Source organism: Spermophilus citellus (assembly GCF_964194105.1).
Source record: "Spermophilus citellus genome assembly, chromosome: 6".
NCBI classification, from domain to species: domain Eukaryota; kingdom Metazoa; phylum Chordata; class Mammalia; order Rodentia; family Sciuridae; genus Spermophilus; species Spermophilus citellus.
In genome coordinates this window covers 32,580,811-32,593,135 of record NC_138187.1, presented here as the reverse complement: position 1 = coordinate 32,593,135, position 12,325 = coordinate 32,580,811, and the positions used below count along the sequence as shown (strand labels likewise).

The window sequence follows — 12,325 nt, the reverse complement described above, 5'->3', positions numbered from 1 at the left end:
TCTGTGCCTTTCCCTCACCCCTATCCAACTGAGCTCCCTGCTACCAAAGCCATCTTACCAGGAAGCCTATGTTTCCTAAGGGCTCTCCAAACAGTGCTTGGTGACCTGGCCCAGGAGCCCCTGATGCCCTAGTTTGTGCAGAAAAATAAGCAAAGAGAAGACTGCAGTCATCTGAAAACCTCCCTGCCTAAAGCTTAGATGGCCAGGGATGAGATCTGGCATTTTCAGGGACACAGGGCCCTCTGCTTTCTGTCTTTTGGCTGACAGAGGCCACAGTACCTCCAAATGCCACAACACTCATGGCAGCCAGCCCAAGCGATGGGGGCTCCAAGGATTAAAGCCCTGGGTGTCTGACGATCTCACACCTCGGAGTGATAGGCACACCAGGCAAACAGCACACATACCAGTCACCTTTTATTGGGTATTAATACTCAGGATATGAAAGGATTCTGCCGTGAGGCCATGATTTCAGTTCTTCACAGGGGAGTCAGTCTCAAGAGTACGTAATATGGTCTCCACACTGGCCCCTCTTCAATGGTACTTTCGTCGCCGCTCATGCTCTGAAGTGAGGGGAAAGGGCAAGTTTTTTAGAAGGTATTCTGGTGAAAACACAAGCCTTCAAGAGGACAGAAGCTTTAACCAAGCAGCCTTCCTATGAGTTCCTTTCAAATGACCCAGAACCTGTCTGCACAGTTAGCTGACCTGGGGCCACAGAGACATCTCAGGAGCCAACTGCCACCTGGCCACCTTCTTCCAGGAACACCCACTTAGTCAAACAACCTTTAGAGGAAGCACTAGCTCAATACAACAGGTTGGCAGGGGCTAGATGCTATCAGGAACAGACTGGAAAACCACTGATATTTCCCAGAATCTCAACAGGTATCTCAGGCCATGCTGCATATCATCTGTGACCATCTCATGTCTTAGAGCCAGGAAAGTTTTTCCAGAACACTACACAGACAATGGAGTCTACCACTCAACCCTCTGTGCACAGGCTACCAAGAAGACCAAGCCAAATTTTAGCAAGAGCCTGAAGGATCTTAGAGAATGCTTAACAACTATTACCTTTACCCTAGCTTCATCTTGTTTCACCTGTGTTCTTGTCACAAACTTCTCACTTAAAAACAGTACCCTAAGCCAGGCGTAGTGGCACATGCCTGTAATCCTAGCAGCTCGAGAGACTGAGGCAGGAGGATCACAAGTTCAAAGCCAGCCTCAGTACCTGGTGAGGTGCTGAGCAACTCAGTGAGACCCTGTCTCTAAATAAAATACAAAAATAGGTCTGGGGGTCTGGGGCTGTAACTCAGTGGCAGAGCGCTTGCCTAGCATGCAGGAAGCACTGCGTTCAATCTTTAGCACCACATAAAAATAAACAAATAAAATAAAGCATTCTGTCCATCTACAGCTACAAAAAAAATAGGGCTGGAAATATGGCTCAGTGGTTGAGGGCCCCCGAGTTCAATCCCAGTACCCAAAAATATTTCCCCCGATTCTTTAAATGGAAGTGTAGGCAAGAAACATACTAAAGGTCCCTCAGCTGGCAGAAAGTGAACTACCTTATCTAACAAAGCAAGCCATCACCACAATCTCACGGGAAGCTGGAGGCAAGATAATGGAAGAAGCACTCACTGAGTTCTTTGTAAGAAAGGCAGTAGCTGAAAAGCACGTATGCTGCCAGCACCATGTTGACCCCCGCGATGCTCCCCTTCTTCACGTTGATGTACTTGTTGTAGTACCGGTAGTAACCTGCAACAGAAGAGGCACTCACTGCCCTGCTTTGCTGAAAATGCTTTCTGTAATGTACAATTTGAGGATGACTGGAATTCAGGGACCCAGTCCTACTCTGGCTCTTTAATTCACTCACCCTATATTCCCTAGCTGATAAAGGTGCCTGGGGTACCTACAGCACAAGAACAGCTCCAATACTGGGTCCGCCTTGTACCTGGATCTACCCTTTGGCCTTACTTTCCTAGATAGGATCTAGCTTGTTTGCCTTGGATCCTACCTCACTTTGTCTAGCCCTTAAAAATCCCCTTTACCCCAATGTTGACTAATTCTGTCCCAGATTCCAACTCCTTTATAAGGGGCCCCATGGTTGTAGCAGCTTCAACAACTAGGCCTCTGAGGAGGAGGACTTCCCTGCATTCCTCTCTTCACTGGGTTGCCTAACAAAACAGACATGTACCCACCAGAAGGGAAACAAACACGCTTTAGGTTGATGAAAAAGAATGTGATGGTGTCCTAGTTTAAAACAGCAAGGGAGGCTGGTGTGGTGGCATATTCCTGTAATCCCCACTACTTGGGAGGCTGAAGCAAAAGGATTGCAAATTTGAGGCCAGCCTCAGCAACTTAGCAAGATACTGGTTCAAAATTAAAAATTTTAAAGATTTTGTTTTAAAGACTTGGGATGTAGCTCAATAATAAATGAACCCTGGGGTTCATTCCCTAGTACAAAAAAAAAAAAAAAAAAAAAAAAAAAGAATGCCCCAAAGGAATTAGGCAGGGAGCTCTGAGCATGAATAGGCCACATTCCTTCACTCCCTGGGCAAAAGTGGGGGAACAGGCAGAGTACTCTGATATCATGGTAGAGCTTGAGGAAAAACTTTAGGGAAGACTAAGGCAGTCAGAATCCAAAAAACAGAGGGAGGGGACCCCAATAGGATGATCTGGGTCTTTCTTCATTGAAATGATATGATAAATTACACAGGACTGACCTGAATAGTCCAGGGGTGATCTATCACTAAGCTACATTATATTTATATTTCCCTAGCCTTTTTATATTTCCTTTTGAGATGGGGTTTCTCACTAAGTTGCCCAGGCAGGCCTCGAACTTGCAATCCTCCTGCCTCAGCCTTCTGAGTTGCTAGAATTAAAGGCCACTAGCCCAGCTTTTAATACTGTACTTTATAAATGCACAGGCCTGAAATATGGGCAATTTCAAATATTTGTCTTGGAAGTTCAGGCAAGAAGATAAACATGATAAGATTGATGTCCAGCTGGGCGTGGTGGCACACACCTATAATCCCAGCAGCTCAAGAGGCTGAGGCAGGAGGATCACAAATTTGAGGCCAGTCTCAGCAACTTAGTGAGGCCCTAAGCATTTAGCAAGACTCTATCTCAAAATTTTAAAAAAGGGGAAGGTGGAGATGTGGTTCAGTTGTTAAGCACCCCTGGGTTCAATCCCTAGTATCAGAAAAGATTGAGCCGGGCATGGTGGCACATACCTATAATCCCAGCAGCTAGGGAGGCTCAGGCAGGAGGATGGCAAGTTCAAAATCAGCCTCAGCAAAAGCAAGGCACTAAGCAACTCAGTGAGACCCTGTCCCTGAATAAAATACAAAATAGGGCTAGGCTCAGTGGTTGAGTGTCCCTAAATTCAATCCCCAGTACCAAAAAAAAAAAAAAAAAAAAGACTGATGTCTACCATGATTCAAACTCATTTTCTTCTAGAACAACTGGGCATAAAAATGCTAACAGACATTTCTCTTAGAAGCAGAAGTGCTAATTCCAAGCAACCAAACATTTCTTGGCTGAAAATATCTCAGGGCCAGCCTTTGATAGGGCCAATCAAATACAGAAATTTAAAGGCTGACCACCTCTCACTGTCCTTTTCTAAAAACTTAGTTTGTTTTTTTTTTTTTTTGTACCAGGGATGGAACCCGGGGCACTTAACCACTGAACCACATACCCAACCCTTTTTGTATTTTATTTTGAGACAGGGTCTCACTAAATTGTTTAGGGACTTGCTAAATTGCTGAGGCTGGCTTTGATCCTGTAATCCTCCTGCCTCAACCTCCCAAGCCACTAGGATTACAGGTGTGTGCCACTGCACCCAGCTCAGACTAGTCTTGAGACCAAGTTTTTATTGTCCAAGTTAATTCATTACAAAAAGAGACCTGATAACTCAGAGGTTTGCTTGTTTATGTATCCTTAAGATTCTGACCTCTCTGAAATGCTCCCACAATGCCTTTAGGGGTAAAATCCCGCATCAATATCCAGCTTGGCAACTCCCCTAGTTTGACGTCCATGAGTTTCTTCTCTTTCACTGGCACTGAAAAGAAACAAAAGAAGACACAATGAATAACCTAGAATATAAATAGCATCCTTTTATGTCAGTATTTCAATTATTCAATGGAGGTGCATGATATAACTACATAGAGACTGCACTATTATTATTCATAATAGGAATAAATGTTACAGAGAAACCACTATTTTAAGCCTAAGCCTTTGTAGCAGCTGCTACAGCAACAGCTTTATGAAGAAACAAGATATCTGAATAACAGCTAAGAGCTCTAAGGACAACCAGGAAGAACACAATAAAGAGGACAAAATAGATTACTATAAAACTAACATTTATTTTACCCTATTAATTTTATTTACTCATCACAAATAGTTGATGCATTTACTTTGGTGTAGGGTCATGCAGTCTGCTAAGCACTACAGATATGACAGGGACAGAGAAAAAGGACAGGAAAGCCTTGATCTCAAGGTGCTAACATTCTTCTGGTGGAACAATGACCTACCACATTCTTCTTCCCAGGCTCACATTTCTACCCAACCCCTTTCTGTTTCCCCTGTTATTCTCACTTGAGTGTCTTTGTAAAAGTAGTTCTCTTAGATTATCACAGGACTGTCTCAAATGTCTTCATATAGACCTCCTTCCCCACCTGTCCTATCTCAAATAAACACCATTACTTTCTTCCATGAGGTTCAATTTCTTTAACTATGAAATGGCTTACTCCAAAGAGTAAATGAGAATTGATGTAATGGCATTAGAACAGTGCTTGCAACACTGTAGACTGCTATTATTGTTTAAATCTTAATAAAGTCTATCTATGTGAAACATCACAAAGTACAGGGCTGGGGTTGTAGCTCAGTGTTAGAGCCCTTGACTAGCACATATGAGGCACTGGGTTCAATTCTCAGCACCACATATAAATAAATAAAATAAAGGTCCAATGACAACTAAAACAAGTATTAAAAAAAAAGGAAATAGACAAAGCAATGGCATATAAATATGAACTTTGTTTTATGCATTTGGACTTTCAGGGATTAATTATAGCCCTTAGTTCCTCTACAAAGAAAAAGCTGTGGTTAGTTTGGGAATAGCTATAAAATATGGACTACTTATAAAATATGAAACAGTCTCAAAGGTCTTCTTCCTCCACCCAAACAAAACAAAACAAAAAAGTGAGTTTTCAGGATCCACTTCAAGTTGCTACTGGAGAGTTTAGTGTCACTGATATTAAAGCTTAACACCAAACAATAATGTTATCCAAGAATGACCTATACCCTTCTCTAACTTGTACATGTTGTTTCTAGAAAAGTTTAACAAACATACATCTTACATCCCAATTTTGTCCTCATTTGGAATGATAAGGTTTTAGTCCAAGGGAAACTATACCACTTTTCTTTTTGAATAAGAACTCAGGAGATATATAGCTCAGGGGTACAGTACTTGCCTAGCATGCATGACACCCTGGGTTTTATATCCAGCACTGGAAGGAAAAGGAAAAAAAAAAAAAGCCAGAATGTTGCAAACTGTTGAAGTTGGTAAAGAGTAGGAAGCATTCTTTATATTACTTTCTTTCCTTTGAATTTGAAATCATCACTAATTAAAAAAAAAAAAAACTTTAAACTACTTTCAAAAATAGAACTATATTACAAGAGTCACAACAAAGAAAAAAACATATTTTATTGGTACCAGGGATTAAATCCAGGGATGCTTAACCACTGAGCCAAGTCTTTTTATATTTTATTTAAGAGACAGCCCCGTTTTTTATATTTTATTTAGAGACAGGGTCTCGCTGAGCTGCTTAGGGCCTCACGAATTTGCTGAGGCTGACTTTAAACTCAGGATCCTCCTGTCTCAGCCTGCTGAGGTGCTGGAATTACAGGTATGCACCACCAGGCCTAGAAAAAAATAACAACAACCAAAAAAAAAAAAAAAATGTATTTTAAATCAAAGTATTTTCAATTCAAGTAAAGCTGGTGACTTAAGGAAGAAAAAAAAGAAAGAAATTACTCTGGGCCTAGTGAAGCTAATTTTTCCCATTCACAAAATGTAAACATTCTGTATGTTCATGACCATGTACAGGGGCTGCCATGGTGGCTGGGGAAAAAAAAAAAAGCCAACAATCTGGGGCTGGGGTTGTGGCTCAGCAGTAGAGCGCTTGCCTAGCACATGCGAGGTGTGGATTCGATCCTCAGCACCACATAAAAATAATTAAATAAAGGTATTGTGTCCAACTATATCTAAAAAATATTTTTTAAAAAAGCCAACAATTGGTTTGAGGTTGTGGCTCAGTGGTAGAGTGCTGGCCTAGCATGTGTGAGGCATTGGGTTCGATTCTCAGCACCACAAATAAATTAATAAATAAAGGCCCATCAACAACTAAAAAAATACACTTTTTTAAAAAAGCCAACAATTTAATATTTATTTTTCTACCAATTTATATATCTGTACTATGAAGACAAGAATATTTCCTTAAAATATTTAAAGGCAGAGAGGTATAAAAAAAAAAGAAAAGAAAAAGAAAAAAGCAACACATTAGCCTTAAGAAGAGTCAAATACAGCACCATCACAAGGGCTATGCAATTCAGAGGTGCACTTACTGCAAGAACTTCTATTTTGGTGGAAGACAAAGTCCTTGGTCCTTGGCAGCCACACTAGAACTCCTTCCCCAACATACCTCTGCAGCAAGGCAACATCCATCTACTATCATGGTTCACCTAAGATGCACTAGAGTATGGTGACAAATAGCAGACTCCAGATCAAGTATTCTGCCTTTAATACCACTCGTTAGCTATGTGTCCTTAGGGAAAGTTACTGCTCTCTCCATGTCTCAGTTGTCTCCTTTGTAAAATAAGGGTAATAACAGTATTGTTACCTGGGTCTAGGAATTATGTAAATGAGAACTAATATCTTTCTGCCGATTATGAATACTTGAAGGAACATTCCCAAGTATAGTTCCTGGTACAGGAGGACACCTTCAGTAATGGTTGTAGAACAATCGTAAGTTCTTGAGAAGGTAAGCAATTTTATGGCTTAGAGAGGTATATTACCCACTTACCACGGAACTGTAGGGAAAAAACAAGTGTTTCCTGGATGCTAAACCCAACTCAGAAATTGGCCAGTGAGTAAAGATTTTAGGCTTTGCATGCCACATAAGGTCTCTGTAACAGTCTTTTTAAAGTTATTATTTATTTACTTATGTAAAACAACTCTTTGTTGGGCAGTGTCCACCTATAATTCCAAGTACTTGAGAGTCTGAAACAGGAGGACTCCAGGTTCAAGGCAACCTTTGCAACTTTAGCCAAACCCTGTTTCAAAATAAAAATCAAAAAGAGCTGGGGGCTGGGGCTGTAGCTCTGTGGCAGAGCACTTGCCTAGCATGTGTGAGGCACTGGGTTGGATCCCTAGCACAAATAAAAACATACAAAATAAAGGCATGTTGTCCATCTAAAACCATACACCAAAAAAAAAAAAAAAAAAAAAAAAATTAAAAAAACAGTTGGGGATGTAGTTCAGTGGTGGGGACCCCTGGGTTCAATCCCTAGTACCACTAAAACAACAATCAAAAAGCTTTCAAAAACAACACTGGGTCTGAAGATGTAGTTCTGTGATGAAGCGCTTACTGAGAATGCTTGAGGCCCTGGGTTTAATTCTAGAACCCCTCCCCCCCACACACACACAAAATATAGCTGAGGGCCACACTTTGCCAACCCCTATCTACTGCTGATAATTCACATTTCCCTCACTTTATCTACTATTGAACTAGTAGCTCTGAGCTGTGGCAACAGACATCATTTGAATGATCATCAGTACTGAGCAGACAAACTTCATATTCTTCACCTGGGATGATGGTGAATAGGCCATAAATGTGACATGACCTTCATCAAACACCACAAAGTAAACACTAGAATGACCAGCCCTCCTCTATAGGCCAGGCAGTGTTCCAAGTATCTTACATGTACTAAATTGTTTAATCCTTATAGTCCATAGCACTCTTCATTTCAACCCTCTACTTAAATAAGATGCTGACCCTCAAAGCTCCCCTTTCACACCTCTTTGGAGCACAAATAATCTCATGCCCATTTTACAGATGGGAAAACAGCTTCACTCTCCCCTTTTTGGATCACCTCTTCATTTTTCCAGGCTGATATTAAGAATACAGAAAAGAGGAGGGAGGAGGGAGGAGAGAAGGGGAAAAGGAAGGTACTGGGCAATGAGATCGATCAAATTATGTTGTATGCATGTATGAAAGTGGCATAATGAATCTCACTGTAAATTATGCACCAATATAGAAACAAGACACACATGAGTTAAGAAAAATTCTGCCACTATGAGACGGTGTGACCTCAGGCCACACCTCATCTCAGACCGTTATTTTCCCTCATCTTTAAAACTGGGACCTCGGGGCTGGGATTGTGGCTCAGTGGTAGAGCGCTTGCCTGATACGTATGAGGCACTGGGTTAGATTCTCAGCACCATGTATAAGTAAATGAATAAAATAAAGGTCTATCAACAACTAAAAAAAAAAAATGGGACCAAAGTTCCCAGTAACTGGCTCCCTGATAAGTTCCTGGGAGGCTCTAGAGCTAAAACATGGCTTCCTGTTAAAAATAATGTGCGCATAGTGGACGAGCGTACAAACTGACATATGCATTGTCTTGGAAAAGCCTGCAGATCCTAAGGCCACCCTTGAGAATTAAGTTCATTACTGTGAAGCCCCACACGGTAATGTTTGAATCCCAGCTCCGGTTCTCTCATAAATTGTGACCTTGAACAGGTCACTTCCCCCCGTGAGCCTATTCAATATTTACACATCGAACCTTATGCACTATCCTGGGTATTAGCTCCTCCTGGAGCTTAATCTGAGATTCAGCTTTGGGAACAAGGATGTGCCTAAGGGTCAGGTGCAAACCACCCGTGTCGCCCGTGTCGCGGGGGGTGGGGGAAAGGAAACATCTATTCCTTAGTGGAGAGAGGGAGAATGGCCCAAGGCAGCGCATTCCCCGGCCGAGAAGCAAGTCTCCAGGCTGCCCTCATCCTCCTCGCCCATTCCGGGCGGCCCAGACCAAGAGCAGCGGGTAGCCGAAGCTAGGCGAATCGTGAAGAGTCGAACGGCGCAGGAGCCTGGAGTAAGAGTCCAGCATGCCTCAGGTGAGGCCGCAGTGAAGTCCCTGAGCGAAGGGCAGGCTGCTTCGCAGCTCCCTCCCCTCCGGGTGAGGCTCTGGGCTCTGAACGCAGACTCTGCCTCCAAAGCGACTTCCAAACGGGACCCGGGAACTCACCGATTGACGCCATCTTGGAGTCCTAGTGTCCGCTGAGCCGGGCCACGCAAGGGGTGCTGGGTAGGGAGCACGAGCCCCAGCGGACGCTGGGAGCAGAGGCTCACGGGAAGCAGGTCATCATTGGTAGTAGGCTGGGCACACAGAGCTGCCATGAGGGGAAAGGCGACGTTCCCAGAAGTTAAGGGATGCTTCAGTTTGGGTTCTCTACTTAAGGAGGTGGGAAGGGACTTAAAAAAAAAGAAAGAGAGAGAGAGAGAGAGAGAGAGAGAGAGAGAGAGAGAGAGAGAGAGAGAGAGAGAGAAAAAAAGAAGGACCAAAAACAAAAGAAAAAGAAAAAAGAGCATTTTGATTTTCTTATTGTATACCCTTAAATTTGTTATGAGGGGTTGGGGTTATGGGTCAGTGGTAGAGCTCTTGCCTAGCATCTGTGAGGCACTGGGTTCCATTCTCAGCACCACATATAAATAATTAAAGGCCCATCGACGACTAATAAAAAGATTTTTTTTAATTGTTACGAGGAATGAGAGGGGCATAGCACGTTCTTTCTTTTAAGCTGTGAAGGATGAGAGGCAAGCTGAAATTCTCAAAAAATTCACAGGAGCCAGGAAAAACTGGTGTTCAGACTTAGGCTCCGCATAAGTTTGACTCAAGAGCACCTGTAGGTGTCCAGGCTATGGGCTGTTCTCTGAGGACAGAAATAACACTCTAGGGAGACTATCAAGATAGACAAAGCTGGATGCTAGTTAAAGGTGTAAGAACAGATTTTCATCAGTAATAAACTATTGCAAAAGGGAAGAGTCCTGTGAATTTAACTCAACTTAGATTTGTACAGAAGATGACTCAGCCTTCTAAAGGGATAGGGAAGGAATGTTCAGGGTCTTTGTAAAGTCAAGGAAGTGAAAAATTACAAAAACCAGGAAGGGGTCTGAAACATATAAAACCCATCTGGATTTGCTAACTGGCATTTATGGAAGTTAGACACCTACCCTCTCACAGAGCCTGGGACACAAGGGTGTTGGCTGGAACAAACAGAAAATTCTTTTGGCAGGCTTGATTTTTCTGAAGAAAGCACTTTATAAGGGAAGGTATGGGTCATCTTAGGGATGCGCTGTTAGAAGTGGGGCTGGGGCTGTAGCTTAGTGGCAGAGGGCTTGCCTAGCATGTATGAGGCACTGGGTTCAATCCTCAGCACCACATAAAAATAAACAAAATAAAGGTATTCTGTCCATCTAACTACAAAAAAAAAAAAAATTTTAAAGAAGAAAGAAACTATGTGTCTCTTTAAGTTTGTATGGGCCAAAGTTGATGCTGAATTGAGCCGGGGGAATCAAAGAGCCTGGCTGGTGTTTGGTCAAAGACAGAGTCATTGTCAGCTGACCGCTCCAGTTTTTCTTTCTGCCACAGTGATGCCTCCAGGCACACCATCTTGTTTTTTTCTAGAAAGGCCACAATCTGGTATTGATAATCAAGGACTCAAATCATTGGATTCTGTCTCATTCAGCAATTCTGACTTGAACAAGGTGATTTGATTCTTTGAATCTGTTTCCTCTTCTATAAAATAAGGGCATAATGCTTACTGGGCATCTTTGTAGGAATTAAAGGAAACAATGTGTATGAAAATAAATGACTAACCATTGAATGGGTAGGGAGCACAAGCCCCATCGGACGCTGGGAGCAGAGGCTCACGGGAAGCAGGTCATCTCTGGTACTAGGCTGGGCGCACAGAGGTGCCATGAGGCTGGGCACAGATTACAGGTGCATGTCTATAATCCCAGCAGCTAGGGAGGCTGAGGCAGGAGGATCACAAATTCAACACTAGCCTCAGCAAAAGCAAGGCACTAAGCAACTAAATAAAATACAAAATAGGGCTGGGGAGGTGGCTTATGTTAGGTTGGTGGTAGACTTGGTGGCAACTTAGTGGCGACTTAGAACAAAGCAGCCGGTGTGGGAAAAGAATATCAATCAGATGCCGAAACGCCTGTCAATCAGCCAGATCTCCTGACTAATGCCTGTCAATCAGCAGGACCCCCTGGCCAATCCTGGAGTTCAGCCAACTCCCCTGACCAACTCCAGCAGGACAAGGGACCCTAAAAACACCCTTTCCTGTCCCAAGCCCTTTCCTTCCTGCTGTAAGCCCCATAAAAGTCCAGTCCGGTGGAGCTTCCACGGGGTTTCTCCTCAGACCCTTCTCCTGTCCCCTCTGTGGGTCTGATCGAGTTCCGCCCTGGAGTGATATCTCAATAAAGCCTCGTTCAGCGGCCCTTTTAAATCTGCCTCCTTTGGTCGCTGCCTGCCTCACCTGATCTGACAGCTTAGTGGTCAAATACCCCTAAATTCAATCCCTGGTACCCCCCCAAAAAAAATGTATGTTAGTTATTGGATCAGTAAACTGATTTGTATTAGGAATTAATAATCAAACTTGTCTTTCATTTGTCATTTCTCCATTTATCAAACCACACTGCTCTGTACTAGGCACTGGGGATATAAGAATCAATCAGACAATTTCTCTGCATTGTAAGATGCCCTGCTGTTATGTAGCTGATGCTGTGGAGGCAGGCAGGAGCACAGCCCTGAACAAGGAGCCATCATTCCTCAGTGGGGGAGGTCAAAGAGGGCTTCAGAGAAAAGGCACTTGAAAAAACAAAGAGTATTTGCCCAAATGGACAAAATGATGAAGTTCACGCCAGCACCAAGAACTGTATGTGCAAAGTTGTAGATGACTGTGGCTATGTGGTAAGGTTAGGTCAGAATGGTAGAGATGGTTGAGAAGTATGGTATTTCTGTTTGGGATGATGAAAGGATTATGGGAATGGATGGTACTGATGATTACACAACAAAGTGAATGTACTTAATGACATTGAATTGTATTCTTAAAATGCTTACAGTGATAAATATTATGTATATTTTATCACAATAAAAATACTAGTTCGGTGCAGTGGCAAAAGCCTGTAATCCCAGTGACTCAGGAAGTTGAAGCAAGAAGATCATAAGTTCGAGACCAGCCTGGGCAACTTAGCAAAAGTCTATC

The 12,325-nt window shown here is 42.8% G+C and overlaps 1 protein-coding gene across 1 annotated transcript; it reads right to left on the bottom strand.

The window, feature by feature from the left end:
• Positions 1–401: 401 nt before the first annotated feature.
• Positions 402–9,354, bottom strand: ATP5MF (ATP synthase membrane subunit f). Its single transcript, XM_081297676.1, has 4 exons — positions 9,298–9,354; positions 3,944–4,051; positions 1,630–1,746; positions 402–560 (listed from the first exon to the last, which is right to left on the bottom strand). The coding sequence occupies exons 1-4, from the start codon at positions 9,308–9,310 to the stop codon at positions 532–534; spliced, it is 267 nt and encodes an 88-aa protein (XP_081153802.1). The 5' UTR covers positions 9,311–9,354; the 3' UTR covers positions 402–531.
• Positions 9,355–12,325: the final 2,971 nt, after the last annotated feature.

Bases quoted from the DNA above. Each gene is read 5' to 3' on its own strand.
- ATP5MF (XM_081297676.1), bottom strand. The intron at 1,747-3,943 runs GTCAGAATCTTA...CTTCTGTTGCAG, and splicing joins TGTGGGAGCATTTCAGAGAG to GTTACTACCGGTACTACAAC. The intron at 561-1,629 runs GTGAGTGCTTCT...CCCTCACTTCAG, and splicing joins CCTTTCTTACAAAGAACTCA to AGCATGAGCGGCGACGAAAG.